The sequence below is a fragment of the Hyperolius riggenbachi genome, chromosome 4 (assembly GCF_040937935.1).
Source record: "Hyperolius riggenbachi isolate aHypRig1 chromosome 4, aHypRig1.pri, whole genome shotgun sequence".
NCBI classification, from domain to species: Eukaryota; Metazoa; Chordata; class Amphibia; order Anura; family Hyperoliidae; genus Hyperolius; species Hyperolius riggenbachi.
In genome coordinates this window covers 309,701,808-309,717,024 of record NC_090649.1, presented here as the reverse complement: position 1 = coordinate 309,717,024, position 15,217 = coordinate 309,701,808, and the positions used below count along the sequence as shown (strand labels likewise).

Below are 15,217 nucleotides of genomic sequence, written 5' to 3'. Positions count from 1 at the left end.
GTGAAAACACCCGTAGGCTGAAGTGGTTAAGCACTGATGCAGAGATAAGAGAAAGGGAAGCTAGCTTTGTCAGTAAAGAGAAACATACAGTGTAGCAGACTTCTCTAGCAGCAAGTTCTAATGACAGACAACAAATGTGGATTTGAGACCAGGGTAAAAGTAGCTTCCTTTAAACAATGCAGAACATTTCACACATTCTCCTCAGTCTCAGAATTAAGGTTCAGTTCACACTAGCTCTGCTCTTGCAGTTTCCCAAATCAGAGGACAGCGGACAAAAGGGACCCATGCATTTTTTGGGGCCTGTGCATATGGTCCGTTTTAAACATATCTATTTTGTCTCTTGGGATTACATAGCAGACTGACCTGTTTAATTTTTGCAGATATTGGACATCAGCGGACATAATGAATGTTGATGGCAGGTGATCAGATAAGGGATTGTGGGGGGGGGGGGGGGGGGGTAGTTTCCCACAGAAATAAATGTAGATGATGAACTTCCTAAAGGTGGAGCTTTCCGTTGCACGTCATCTTGGACGCCACAAGTAGGGCTTGTTCACACTGCAGTCTGTTTTGTTATTTTTTAAGCATGGGCGATTTTTCAAAATTGCCCTGAAAGCGCTTACACAATGATTCTGTATGAGATAGTTCACATATGAGCGGCTCGTTTGCATTCCGCTTTGTAAAGCGGTGCTTGAGACATTTTTGAGGTGATTTCGCCTCAATGGAAGGTATAGAAAAAAACGCAGAACGCTCACAAAACCGCTTTGTGGAGCAATTGCGTTCACATTTTAAGAAAATACATTGTATTTATTATTTTCCGGATCAAAGAGTTCACTTCCTGACTTGCGTCAGGGATTGAATTACCAAAACGCTCGGGAAAAATGTGTCGGAAACCGTTAACCACAAAAAAGAATCGCCCACCCAAGTGCCGGGAATTGGAAAAAAAAGCCTCAAAAAAAGCCCACCGTGGACGGACACGCAAGCTGAACACAATGTGAACAAGGCCGTAGAGAGAGTTTTAAAAAAGGATGCTTGACTGTGCACTCCACTTCTACTGCATCACCCCAAAAATAAAAGAACTGCACATAGTGCATTACTGTTACCTTCAGCTCACACATTCCACCCAGTGATAGTGATTCACATGTGCTGCCACTCTCCACGTGTGCCCAAAGCCATGCACACCCCTTCAGGTGATAGGCTCACCGAATGCTGACCACCTCACAGCAAGGTGGATCTGGCGCTCAAAACCTCTTCATTATCCTCAAACACATTTTAATCGGCTTCCAATTGCACATGTAAAAAAATACATGAACATGAAACAGACATAGCATAAAACCTTTAAAATCAATGGTCTGCCTCCGCTAATTTAGCACTCATGTCTCAGGTCGTTTTGTAAGGGCCTGTACACACTGCTGCTCTTGCGCTGCGCTTTTAAAATCGCATGCGTTTTTTAATTCCATGGTCTTTTGAAAAATCTTGAAAATCGTGAAGACCTGTACTCACTGGTGCGATGTGATTTTTCTATTTTTATGAAGGCTTTGCGATTTCAAAATCACATGCGATTTTAAAAAAGCAGCGCAAGCGCAGCAGTGTGTACAGGCCCTAAGTTGAACGCAACACTTCATTCTCTATCCTGTCATACCGTAGCATTGCATAGCAACTGATGACCTCTCTCGACAGTCATAACCACCTAGGTATATGAATATACAGATAGAAAGTTTTTACATTAAAATCGTAATTAATCACTCATACATAAAATGAATTCAAAATGAAATCAGTAGAGAGTGCATATTTCAGTTTGTGGTACTGTTGTCTTAATTGGCTAGATCCCCCATTATTTGAATTAGTGCATTAAACAGTGTTCTAAACACTCATTAAAGCGGTTTAAAACCCTGACATAATATTCAATAAAAACATGTTTTCCTACTTTTTATATGCCATACGGTTATCATATTTGCATTTGTGCATAAGTATTATTATTCATTTAGATATTATAGTTTCCAAAAGTACAGTTTTTTTGCTTTGTGAGCTGACTTTCCATTTTATTAATAACTGGTTTTATTCATTATGTAGTGAAGGCAAGACATGCTTGACATCAGTCACACCAGCTTCATTTGTGTTCCTCCAGCTAGACTGGAAACCTTAGCACTGACACATTTTAATTTCTAACTGATGCTACGTACACACATGCGACAACGATCGTTCGTTATGAACGACGAACGAACTTTTAATTGAAGAAAGAATGACCTAAGTAAAGTTAGTTTTAAAAGGTGTGTAACTATCTGATCGTTAAAACGAACGTTACATCACATAAAGCAACTATTGCGCTTGCGCATAAAAATGAAAAGTTTCATGTAGAAATAGTGAAATGCGCATGTCAAGCCTAGTACGAACGACCGTTTCCAACGATGTGCTACTTTTGCAAACGATCGTCGTTGGGAAAAATCCGCCAAGCTAGATAGTTCGTTTTGAACGATCTAGCTCGTCCGTTGTTAGACTTAATAGTCGTTGGCTGCTTTTTTTCAAACGATCGTCGTTTGAAATGATCGGGGAACGATCGTTTCAAACGACTATAGTCGCATGTGTGTACGCACCTTAAAGAGAACCTGTACTGAGTAAAAATATTTAAAATAAACACATGAGGTAACTTCAAATGAACATTGCATAGTTACCTTGCCATCAGTTCCTCTCAGAAGCTCTCCATTTTCTTCTGATAATAATCCCTTCCAGTTCTGACAATATTTTGTCAGATCTGAAATATATCAGTTGCTGTCAGTAAAATATCAGTTGCTGTCAGTTATAGCTGAGAGGAAAACTGATGTACCCGGTAATGTCCATGTTTCCCTATGGCTCAAGTGGACGATGTTACAGTTTAACTGTGTGCTGACCAGAAAGCTGTTATGGGTAATAGCCATTTTCAAAATGGAGGACGGAAAATTCCCTTGATCACAGTGAACAAACAGGACACGGGACAGGAGAAAGACACGGAGGAGTAGACTACATGGAAGGTAAGTATGACTTGTGTATGCTTATTTTGACTTTTAATGTTCAGTTCAGGTTTTCTTTAAGGCTTACCATTGGTCTAGGCAAATGGACCAGTGGAGATCCTCCGCAGCCAATTTAAATAAGCACTTTTTCTGCTTGAGTTTATTTGAATTTGCCATTGAGGAATCCAGTTTATGCATTTGTGTGGGCCAACGGAAGGTCTTACTGTAAAATTCAAACATGATGTACCAGGGTTCCTAGGCAGTTGTAACAAGAGAGGATGGCATTAAGCAGGTCCACAAGCAGGAATACAGTATTACTTATAGAGTACAGAACAAAAACAAATGAAAAAGTATGAAGTTTTAGAAAAATAGACGACACTGGTTTATGATGCAACATTTTTATAAAATATCTTTAAAACCAGGAATGTAAATCTGTGAATGTGTGTGTGTATGAAAAAAAATGTGTGGGGGTGCATTTTTATTCTTTCTAATCAAATAAAGGGCCGTGATCCCTTTACTCCCAGTTTTATTGGCTATTTGGTCCTCACCTTATTAATCTCCCCCTATTCAGTTACGCCTACCTCTACTTAGTTTAGACATGAAGGTGGGAAAGAGTGCTTTACAAGGTCCCTGTAATGTAGAAGTCCATGTTGGTTGGTATTAGCTCATGGGATCAGCTACACACTTAGGGCTGGTGCACACCTAGAGCGCTTCTGAACACTTTTTAAAATGCTAGCTCTTCGAAAAGCGCTTGGCTAATGTATTTGTATGGGATGGATCACACCAAAGTGATGTGATTTTTTTTCCCAAACGCAAACGCAGCATTTTGGAGGCGATTCAACCTCAATGTTGAGTATAGGAAAAGTGGAAAATTGCTCTAAAAAATGCTAAAACAGAGCGATTTTACAGGTGTTTTTTTTTTTTGCAAAACTGTTATCTTCCAGCTCTACTGTACAACATTTTTTTAAATGCTACACTGAAATGCTCCAAAAATCATGAGGCATACCTAGAAAATTGCTAGGCACATACCTGAAATTACTGAAAAATCACTTCAAAAAACACATTTGCAATTACGCTAGCGATTTTTGGTGTGCACTGGCCCTTAGAAGCATCAGCAGCTATTTGCTGGTGATCACTGCAATCATCTTTGGGGACATAAGAAACCATAGAGGTGCCTATGGTTCAATAGTAAATAACTTAAGTGTAATTAAAGTCACTAGCACAACAAGCTGTGGTCATGCCAATGGTCTTTTTTTCTTAAATGGCGTGATCAGGATTTGATCCTGATCACAGGTCATCATTACTTTATGTGGCTTCAATAAATAAGGCCCGTTGACTGCTAATATTATAAAGGGACATGAACTGATGACAGTACAGATAGACAGATGCCATTACAGAGAGGTTATGACTTCTGGCTACTATTGTAAGCAAGCTGGTATTATACAGCTTGTAAAATAAGCAAGGGTGGCTGATCTTTCAGCCATTCAGCATTTTTTGTGTGTCATGTCTGGCTGAACAACACCAGAGACAAACCAACACAGGAAGATGTTGTAGTTTAGGCTCAGTTTCCTCATTATCGTTTTATAAAATCAAGAGTTTCATTTACTGGACTTCCTCTTTTGATTACATAACACAAAGTACAAATATAGACAAAGCTCTAGTTCAGCGCATAACTTTTTTAATGCACATGACAGCAAATTTTCATCAACCTGCACTCCTTTGCAAGAAACATTTTAGTTTCAAAAGGTTTTATTGCAGAAGCAGAGAAATAGAAATCATCAATAGCAGTATGTTTCCCACGCAGGGGAGTCAAATAGTGTATAACAAAGTACTGTAAATACAAACAATAAGCATAAACAATAAGAAAAGAATTTGCATCAATATTCAGTCGGTTATATAGAAATAATAACACCAGCTCATAGCGATTATCATCTGTAAGCGTATCACTTAGAGAGTGAGAATTAAAAGGTATGAAGGGCATAATTAAGACCATTATTCTCCAACAACAGAAACCAAAAGTTCCAGGTAGCGTAAAATCCCTGTATATTGTCCAGAAGTTTTGCGGTCAAATGTTCTGCCAACATAGTATTCGTTAAAAGGGTCAAAGGCTGGTTCAGAATGAAGATGGGGAAAACCATTTCTAGCGAGGACTCATTTCGCGTTAGAGACTACATGCTGAATTAACCTATGGGTAATATATTACACCTTCCTGGGTTTATCCCCCAATAGAAATATACAAAGGTCAAATGGAATGTCGAATGTTATGACTGCACAGATTTTATTCCAAATAAAGTGCCAATAGCATCGGGTTCTAGGGCATATCTACCACATGTTTGTGCTGCTTCCCCACCCGCCATGTGATGTCTAGAGATGGCCCGAACCTCCAATTCTCGGTTCGCGAACTTCCGCGAAAGTTCGCTTCGCGCGAACTTTCGCGAACCGCAATAGACTTCAATGGGGAGGCGAACTTTGAAAACTAGAAACATTTATGCTGGCCACAAAAGTGAAGGAAAAGATGTTTCAAGGGGTCTAACACCTGGAGGGGGGCATGGCAGAGTGGGATAGACGTCAAAAGTCCCGGGAAAAAATCTGGATTAGACGCAAAGCAGCGTTTTAAGGGCAGAAATCACATTGAATGCTAAATTGCAGGCCTAAAGTGCTGACACACCAAACTCTCTGTGTAACGCACTGCAAACAGCTGTTTGTGTTGTGATGGCCGTGCTGGACTGGTGCACACCATGGCGAGATTCCTTCTTCCTCGGTGATATCAGGTAATGTCTGACTGCCTTATCAACTTTCGATGGTTCTTTCTCTACCATTGTTAAAGCTTACATCTACTTCTTTTAAATTACATTATCTGCTGGCTGTTCAGTACCTGTAACGAGAATCTGTTATGGAGGGCAAGTCTGCCATTGTGAGTGACCATGGTAATGGCCGGGAATCAGGGTTCGATTCCGGTCTGGAGTGGGAGCCTGAGAACCGGCTACCACCACCACACATCCAAGTAAGGACCCATTTGCTGTATAAGTAATGTACCTGCCCTGACTGTGCTTTGCAGACCAGGCATCTGTGGTCAGATGGATCCTTGACCCAGCGCAAGACGAACCAAATCGAATGCATTTGCCAAGACTGTGTTATGGAGGGCAAGTCTGCCATTCATTCAACTGTGTGAAACTTTCGATGGTACTTTCTCAGTAGCATGGTGACCACGGGTAATGGCTGGGGAATCCTGGTTCGATTCCGGTCCGGAGTGGGAGCCTAAGAAATGGCTACCACCATCACACATCCAAGGAAGGCAGCAGGCACGCTGTGGGCAAAGGAGCAGGAACGGCTACCACCACACATCCAAGGAAGGCAGCAGGCATGGCATGCACGTCCCGAGGTAGTGACCAAAAATAACAATACAGGAGGACTTTCGAGGCCCTGCTGTATATGAGATGAATCAACTTTAAATCCTTTAACGAGAATCTGTTATGGAGGGCAAGTCTGCCATCCATTCAAGTGAAAGGTATGCACTGACTGCCAGGTATAATACAATGTGCAGTCAAAGATGCAGTGAAAGGTATGCAGTGACTGCAAACAGCTGTTTGTGTAGTGACGGCCCTGCTGGACTGGTGCGCACTATGATGAGAGTGCAGGTGATGGCGCTTTCCAGCCCATATGGTCACCGGGCTGAGGTAGCTGAATGACAGAACAGGGACTGTCCAGCTGATCAAATTTGATCTGTCCACAATGAAGCAATGACCTTATAATCGTGGGTGTGCCCCCCCCCCGACACACTCATATAGCCGTCGGTTATTGCTTCATTGTGATACGCAAGCCCCTTCACCGCAGCAAGGTAATGATCACGAATGGGAATTGGCACATGTACATGCCTTCTGTTTTGTTGTTGCAGCTGCAGGGCAGCCAGAAAAAATTAGGCAGGCATGTACACGCACCAGAAAAATTATTATAGCAGCCTTAAAAATTCAGGAATCCGTCTGGAGTCCTGGACCCTGTTGGTGGTGGTGGAGAAGGTAGTCAACCGGCCTGCGGGCAGAGATGCTGTGTGGGGAGCGACTTAGTCTTGGGGCAGGCAGTCACACGGCGTGCAGGCAGAGATGCTGTGTGTGGGGACTGACTTAAAGCGGTTTAACACCCAGCATTACAACTTTGCTTTAAAAGATTGCTTACAGCTTACAAACTATTATGCCAGATTTTTTTTTAAGCAGAAATTCACTGAATGGGTTAAACATGACATTTTAGTGTTGGATTTAACTAGGAATCCGCATCGGTTCTTATCTGTAGTTACAAAATGTATCTTTATTTGTAATACAAATAGACCTTTGAAAAGCCTGCCGGGGAAGCCCTCTTTGTTCTCTCAGAGCAGTGTTTGTTTGTTACATTGTAGATAGATACATTTGTAACTAAACAAGCAAGCACGAGGAGCATTTCTAGCTAAATGCAGCACTAAAATGTCATGTTTAATCCATTCAGTGAATTTCTGCTAAAAAAAAATCTGGCATAATAGTTTATAAGCTGTAAGCAATCTTTTAAAGCAAAGTTGAAATGCTGGGTGTTAGACCACTTTAAGGTGGCCACACACCATACAATTTTTTAAATATCTGTTCAATTTAAGAATTGCAATCAATTTTTCTGACTGATTGTAACATTTTCAAAAATATGACCACTGTACCACACACCTATGTTCAATGTTTTCCTCAATTATGATAAAAATGATTGGAAACGCAGAGAAAATTGCTAGGGTGTGTATATTAATAAATTATCAAGCCAACACACACCATACAATCTTTAGTAGAAATTGAAGAGAAATATCTTGCATTCCGGATCGATTTAAATCGAAAAAAACGGGAAATCCGATCGGATTTTTCAGTCAAATGAAAAAAAAAGCTTTCGATTTTTTCTAGAGATACGATCGTTTTTATCAAATTGCCGTAAAATCGGATCATTTTATTGTATCGTGTGTGTACCTTTAGTCTTCGAGCAGGCCTGAGCGTGCTTTGCAAACCAGGCATCCATGGTCAGATGGACCCTTGACCCAACGCTGTGTGCCAGAGATGTCACCACTTGCCTTTCAACATCATGGTACAGTTTAGGTATCGCCTTTTTTGAGAAATAATTGCGGCCTGGTATCTTCCACTGCAGTGTGTGGCTTTGCTTTTCTGTGCTGCTTTTCCTCAGGTGGTCATCCCATTGCAGTTTGTGCTTTGTAATCATGTGCCTTCCTAAGGTAGTTGGTCTTTCCACGGCTCAATTTTCGGTGGCAGAGAGTACAGATGGCATTGCTCTCATCTGAGGCAGACACACAAAAAAATGTCCACACCGCTGAGCCCTGGGGTGATGGCACTATGGTGGTGGCGGCCGACTGAGTGTTAAGTGGAGTGCCAGAATCAGAGCAGGAGGAGGAAGATATGTCACGCTTCCGTGCGGAAGCTGAGAAAGATGAGGTGTTCTGTGTTAAATAGTCAACTACGTCCTGAAAGATCACAAGAACAAGATTAGCTCTCAAAAGAGCTGTTGAGGGGTGCTTTTTTAACAATAAGAATCAGCAAGGAGCAAGCTAAGAAGCCTACAAGGGCCTAACTAAGCTTTCCCTATGAGAGTCTGCAGCAGCTTTCCCTTCTCTAATTAATGCAGGCACACGAGTGAGTCCAAAGCCTGACGCTGCCTGCCTTTTATGAGGGGGGAGTGGCTCCAGGAGGGAGTGTAGCCTGATTGGCTACAATGTGCCTGCTGACTGTGATGTAGAGGGTCAAAGTTGACCCTCATGATGCACTATGGGGGCAAATCAAACTTCCGGAAAAGTTCACGGTTCTCCGCGATCGCAAACCCCGGAAGTTCGCCGGGAACCGTTTGCCAGCGAACCGTTCGGGCCATCTCTAGTGACGTTGCACACGCACCACTCCATCATCAGAACGTGTCATCAGCTACATAACTGACACGGGTCTGTACAGGCCAGTCAGCGATGTTGCCCCAGGGGATCGAGTTCGAAATCCTCAACATAAAATCGAGAGGTGTGTACGCATTTTAAAGTATCAGAGGCAGACGATCAACAGGAGAGCCAGGCAATTTGCATTGTTTAAAAATAAATTAATATGGCAGCCCCCATATCCCTCTTACTTCGGGGTCCTTTAATTTACATTGTACAGTAGAATCCCTTTATAATAAACTTCAAGGGACCAAGAAAATATTTTTTTCTATATCAGAAGTTTATAATATTAACCACTTCACAACTGAGGGGTTTTACCCCTTCAGCATCCGAGCAATTTTCTCCTTTCAGCGCTCCTTCCATTCATTCGCCTATAACGTTATCATTACTTATCACAATAAAATGATCTATATCTTGTTTTTTTCACCACCAATTAGGCTTTCTTTAGGTGGGACACTATGCCAAGAATTATTTTATTCTAAATGTGTTTTAATGGGAAAATAGGAAAACATTTGGAAAAAAAAACATTATTTTTCAGTTTTCCGCCATTATAGTTTTTAAATAATGCATGCTACTATAATTAAAATCCATGTAACTTATATGCCCATTTGTCCCAGTTATTACACCGTTTAAATTATGTCCATACCACAATGTTTGGCGCCAATATTTTATTTGCAAATAAAGGTGCATTTTTTTCAGTTTGGCGTCTATCCACAATTACAAGCCCATATATTATAAAGTAACAGTGTTATACCCTCTTGATATAAATATTTAAAGATTTCAGTCCCTAAGGTAACTATTTAAGTTTTTTTTTTTATTGTAATTTTTTTTTTTTTTTAATATTAAAAAAAAAAAATATTGGTAACAATTGGGGAGTGTGGTAGTTAATGAGTTAAAATGAATAGTAAAAATAATGTATGTGTATGTGAAAAATGGAAAAATGTTTTTGGGTGTAGTATTACTTTTTGGTCACAAGATGGACACATTTTTTTTGCAGGCGTCCTACGAGCGTCGGAAGGACGCTTGCAGGAAGGGAGGCTGGGAAACTGAGTTTTTTCACAATGGTCGCGCTGCTTCTCATAGAAGCATGCCGATCATTGCGGGGGCAGAGATTAACAAACGGGAATGGATTTTCCCGTTCATTGATCTCAGGGCGAGCGGGCGGCGGCGTGCACGATCGCGGGAGTGCGCGCACGTGCGAGCGGGAGCGCGGACAGCAGCGGCAGCGGCAGGGGGTGCGTACAGCTACGCTCCGGGTGGGAACTGAAGTCCAAAGGAGCGTAGATATACTGTACCCGGGCGGCGAAGTGGTTAAAATTGGTCTTACATTGTATATTTATACTGAGGCATTTGCTGGGACCTGAAGACTGAGTTTACTATTTCCAGAGGTTTACTATATCAGAGTTTACTATAGTGATATCCCACTGTACTGGTTTGTTGACTTTAGCCTACAGCAATGAATCAGGTTGGAGCTATTGGGGTACTTGCGACATGTTTTTTTACAGACACTGTTTTGTCTACTGTAACATGGTGCAATTCAGAGTCTATGAGCAGTTCGCATCCCGTCAGTTGCAATGCAACTGATTCCTTTGTTACAATGCAGAACATGCAGTACGTTGCTAGAATCGCACACATACATGCACAATGTTAGTTAATGAAGGTGCACATTTCTGCGTGTGTTACATCCCATGCCACCACCAATGTTGTCCTAAGTTACGTTGTGTGCACTTTATAACACAACATAATGAGAACGCCTGAGTGTGAAACTAGTCCTAACTAAAACCAGTAGCAAACATGGAAAAGTAGCACACAATGTTTCAGTTATTTAATAATATAGGAACTGGTTGTTCTAGGCAAATGTACTTTTTTTTATTTATTCAGTAGTGTTCTAACATTCAGACCTAATAAGTGGATTCTAATAAAAGATACATGTAGATAAGATAAACATAGAAAGATAAACGGTTTTTATACCATGACCTATGAAGGGGCAACAATTTCATTCTTGAGGGAGCAGCCTTTTTTAAAAATGACCTCCGTTCCCTCAGGAATTAAATTGCTCCCAGCAATATTATTGTAGAACCTCCCTCAATCTTGCTTAAAAACTCCATACAGGAATCTGTTCAACACTCAAATATAAATTGCTAATTACAACAGAGAGAAAAATGTGTGCAGCAACCAAGTGAACCTGACAAATCTGGCTTTGCAAATTTGACCTATTGGCTAATCACGAGACATTGCTCATGCAAATATGCATTTGCTTTCGCATGTCTAAATATGCAGGGTCAAAAACCAAAAACCGCAAAACAATCGCCCTGCGACACTCAAATATACCCAGACTATACCACTGAAGCGATTTATAAATTGCTCTACAGAATTTGTGATTTATCTTTTACAATACAACTGTAAGAAACTGTATGTCGGGGGGAATACCAGACCACTAAGAAAAAGGTTGGGGGAGCTCAAATGTAATATTCTGTCTAAATCAGATAAAACAGTGTCCCTAGACACTTTGCAAAATTTCACCAATCCAATCCAGAAGGTCTGAAAATCCTGGGACTAGAGAGCATTCCTACCTCCATGCCAAGGGGGTTAAGATATAAGAAACTTTGTGAGCAGGAAGTCTTCTGGATTTTGAAGTTGAACACTCTAGTACGGATGATCTTTCGGATTTCGTGGAAATGCAAAAATGGCATTTCTGCATCGGAATTCGGAAATCGGTAATATAAGTGCGGTAGGTGGATTTTAGCAAAAATCACTGAAATTTTTTGCGGAAATCGCAGACATTTTTGCCAACTTTAACATTGATTTTCCCAAAAAGTACAAGGTAAGTCGGCGGAAATGTAAAATGCAGAAAATCCGCATTACCAAATGTGGTATGCCGCCGACTTTACAGGTTAATAGCCCCCATAGGTGCTAGAAACACCAAATTTTCAGGGTTTATTAACCAATTCAGCCTACAGTGTTGTTCAACTTATGCATTGTGATGGATTTCGGAGAAGCCGCCGTGCGCTCTGACAGTGAGGCGGCAGTATCCGCGCACAGAGCAGCGGTTTCCCCGCAGCAACAGGCGTCTGACTCGTCTGGACCTAGTAGTGCACACAGATGGAGAGCTACGCGCACGCGCGCCGCAAGACAGGCTCTTTATGCCAATAGGAGAAGGGTCAGCTGATCCCAGCTCAGCAGGTGATTGGTTGATGGGAGCTGGGTGGCGCTGTGGAGCGCTTTACTATATATATCTCTTGCTGTTCAGTTGCTGGTTGTCTGGCGTGGCGAATACATACGTGTTAGCACTCAGACCTTAGTCAGATCCTTCAGTGTGGTGGAACCATGTGGACCTGGGAATCCACACTTAGCCAGTTTACTGTGTATCATCTGTGTTATTCTCTAGCATAGTTCCAGGGTGTAGAGACCACGGACCTCACACCTCAGGCTAAGAATACTGTGTATCATCTGTGTTATTCTCTAGCATAGTTCCAGGGTGTAGAGACCACGGACCTCACACCTCAGGCTAAGAATACTGTGTATCATCTGTGTTATTCTCTAGCATAGTTCCAGGGTGTAGAGACCACGGACCTCACACCTCAGGCTAGGAATACTGTGTATCATCTGTGTTATTCTCTAGCATAGTTCCAGGGTGTAGAGACCACGGACCTCACACCTCAGGCTAGGAATACTGTGTATCATCTGTGTTATTCTCTAGCATAGTTTCCAGGGTGTAGAGACCACGGACCTCACACCTCAGGCTAGGAATACTGTGTATCATCTGTGTTATTCCTTAGACCAGTTCCAGGGTGTAGAGACCACGGACCTCACACCCCAGACTAGGAATACTGTATATCATCTGTGTTATTCCTTAGACCAGTTCCAGGGTGTAGAGACCACGGACCTCACATCCCAGACTAGGAATACTGTATAACCTCTGTGTTACTCCTTAGACCAGTTCCTGGGTGTGGGACCTCGGATCTCACACCCTAGACCAGGCATTATTGGTTATCTGTTTATGAGTATACCCTGCCTGTCTCTGGTTACTAAATCAGTCTCCTGTCTCTGTACTTTATCTGCTGGTGTGTGGCCGACCCGGCCTGCCCGACCTGTCTGGCTGGCACCCTCTCCTGGGGTGCTCAGCCTTCCTGCAGGGGTCCCCTGCTCCTCAGAGGGGGCGCTGCTGCAATACAGTCAGGGACTCCCCCTCCTGGAGTCCTTGACCACAGTAGAGTCTCTCTCTACTTATTGGACCACCTGCTACCCCGGTGGTCCAATTTCTACCGTTACACCAAACACTTACATGCTTCAGGTGTCCAGAGGTTAGCAATATATCTGTATTATCGGTGATTCTGCAGATCATCAATAATCAGGTATATATCTGTATTCTTGGTGATACTGCAGCTCACCAATAATCAGATTCTCTCTGCGTGCTGACACCGATCGTTACATGCATCCGAGCAACGTTCACCTCCCATTCATTCGCCAATAGCTTTAGCACTACTTATCATACTGAAATGATATATATCTTGTTTTTTCCGCCACCATTTAGGCTTTCTTTGGGTGGAAATGGAAAAAAAAATTATTATTTCTCATTTTTTTGGCCATTATAGTTTGAAATTAATACATGCTACCATATTTAAAACCCATGTATTTTATTTGCCCATTTGTCCCGGTTATTACACCGTTTAAATTATCTCCCTATCACAATTTATGGCGCCGATATTTTATTTGGAAATAAAGATGAATTTTTTCAATTTGCGTCCATCACTTTTTACAAGTTTATAATTTAAAAAAAATGTTCGCAATATACCATCTTCACATGCATATTAAAAAAGTTCAGACCCTTAGGTAACTATTTATGTTGTAGTTGTTTTTTTTAATTGTAAGTTGTTGTTTTTTTTTTTTATTAGAACTTTTATTTGGGTAATTTTTGGTGTGGGAGGTAAACAGTTAATTTTAAATGTAATATTAATATATGTATTTATTTAATTTAAAAAAATGTATGTGGGTGTAGTTTTACTATTTGGCCACAAGATGGCCACAGTCAAAGAGTCCTGCAAGCAAATAATCTCGCTTCCAGGAAGCATTAGGAGCACAGGAAACTTTTTTTTCTGCTGAAAGACCGCAGCCTCTGATAAGAGGCCGTCGGTTTTTCTGCCAGGGACATAGATCAATGAATGGAAACTATATTCCCATTCATTGATCGCGGGGCCAGCGGCAGGCGGCGGGAGCGCGGACAGCGCCGGTGAGCAGCACAGTCTATCTGGACGAATATATCCATCCAGATAGGCTTAAGTGGTTAAGTAAAAGAGTGGAAACAAAAGGCAAAAAAATCTTTCAAAAAGACTTTGTACTTTTTGAGAAAATCAATGTTAAAGTCGGTGGAAATGTAAAATGCAGAAAATCCACATTACCATATGCGGTATACCAAATTTAGAGGTTAATAGCAAAGCCCCCATAGGTGCTATAAACACCAAATGTTCAGGGTATATTGAGTAGAAGAGTGGGAACAAGAGGCAAAAAAATCGTTCAAAAAGACCTTGTACTTTTTGAGAAAATCAATGTTAAAGATGGCAGAAATTTCAGCGAAAATCCGCATCGGAATGTGGAAAACGGTATCGGAAAGCGGTAATCGGCAATGGCGGAAAGCGGTATTTTCGCCAAATTGGAAATTGGCAATTCCGACTATCCGACCGCCAAATTGGAAAATGGCAGTTCCGACCAACTATGGAATGAATAAGGTTGGAGTGCACGGTTTCTACCCCTTGCGGACCAATCTATATTGTGAAATTTCATCTGGATGTCCCATGATCTTTTATTTCTGTGTGCCGTTTCACGCAGACTAATACATTAATAATGCGGCGGATAATACTGAGATAACGCAATGCGCGATAAGCTGCAGTCAAGAGTGTAGTGCTGTGCATTGCGGTGTGCTGGCTGCGCCACACCTGATCGTGACACAATAAAGTATATACAGCAGTGCACTCCTGCAATCCATCTCTTTTTTTTGAAATATAATTTATTGAAGAAGTAAGAATATTTCCAGCTCTCATATCAATTACAATACAACATATTATCATATTCTCTTCTCTAATTTTCAAAAGTACAAAATACAAAATAAACAAAACCCATAAAGACCCCCCCCCCCCCCCCCCACTCTGCCCAATCTTCAAATCAACAATCTCGTAAAGAATTCAACATTATTAGAATTCCAAAGTACTACAAAAGTAAAAAATTATATTCATTTTTAATTACAGGAAGCTCCCTCCCCTACATCTCCACCATATCTCCATACTCCTTAGTATCTTGAAATTCACTC

General features: G+C 41.4%; 1 protein-coding gene across 1 annotated transcript in view; it reads left to right on the top strand.

Annotated features, from left to right (window-relative positions):
- The first annotated feature begins 2,960 nt into the window (after positions 1-2,960).
- IFNGR1 (interferon gamma receptor 1) overlaps positions 2,961-15,217 on the top strand; it is a 105,793-nt gene continuing 93,536 nt past the window's right edge. The window contains exon 1 of the mRNA XM_068231659.1: positions 2,961-3,005. Within this exon, the coding sequence (XP_068087760.1) occupies positions 2,999-3,005 (7 nt within the window). The 5' untranslated portion in view covers positions 2,961-2,998. The remainder of the gene's footprint in view (positions 3,006-15,217) is intronic.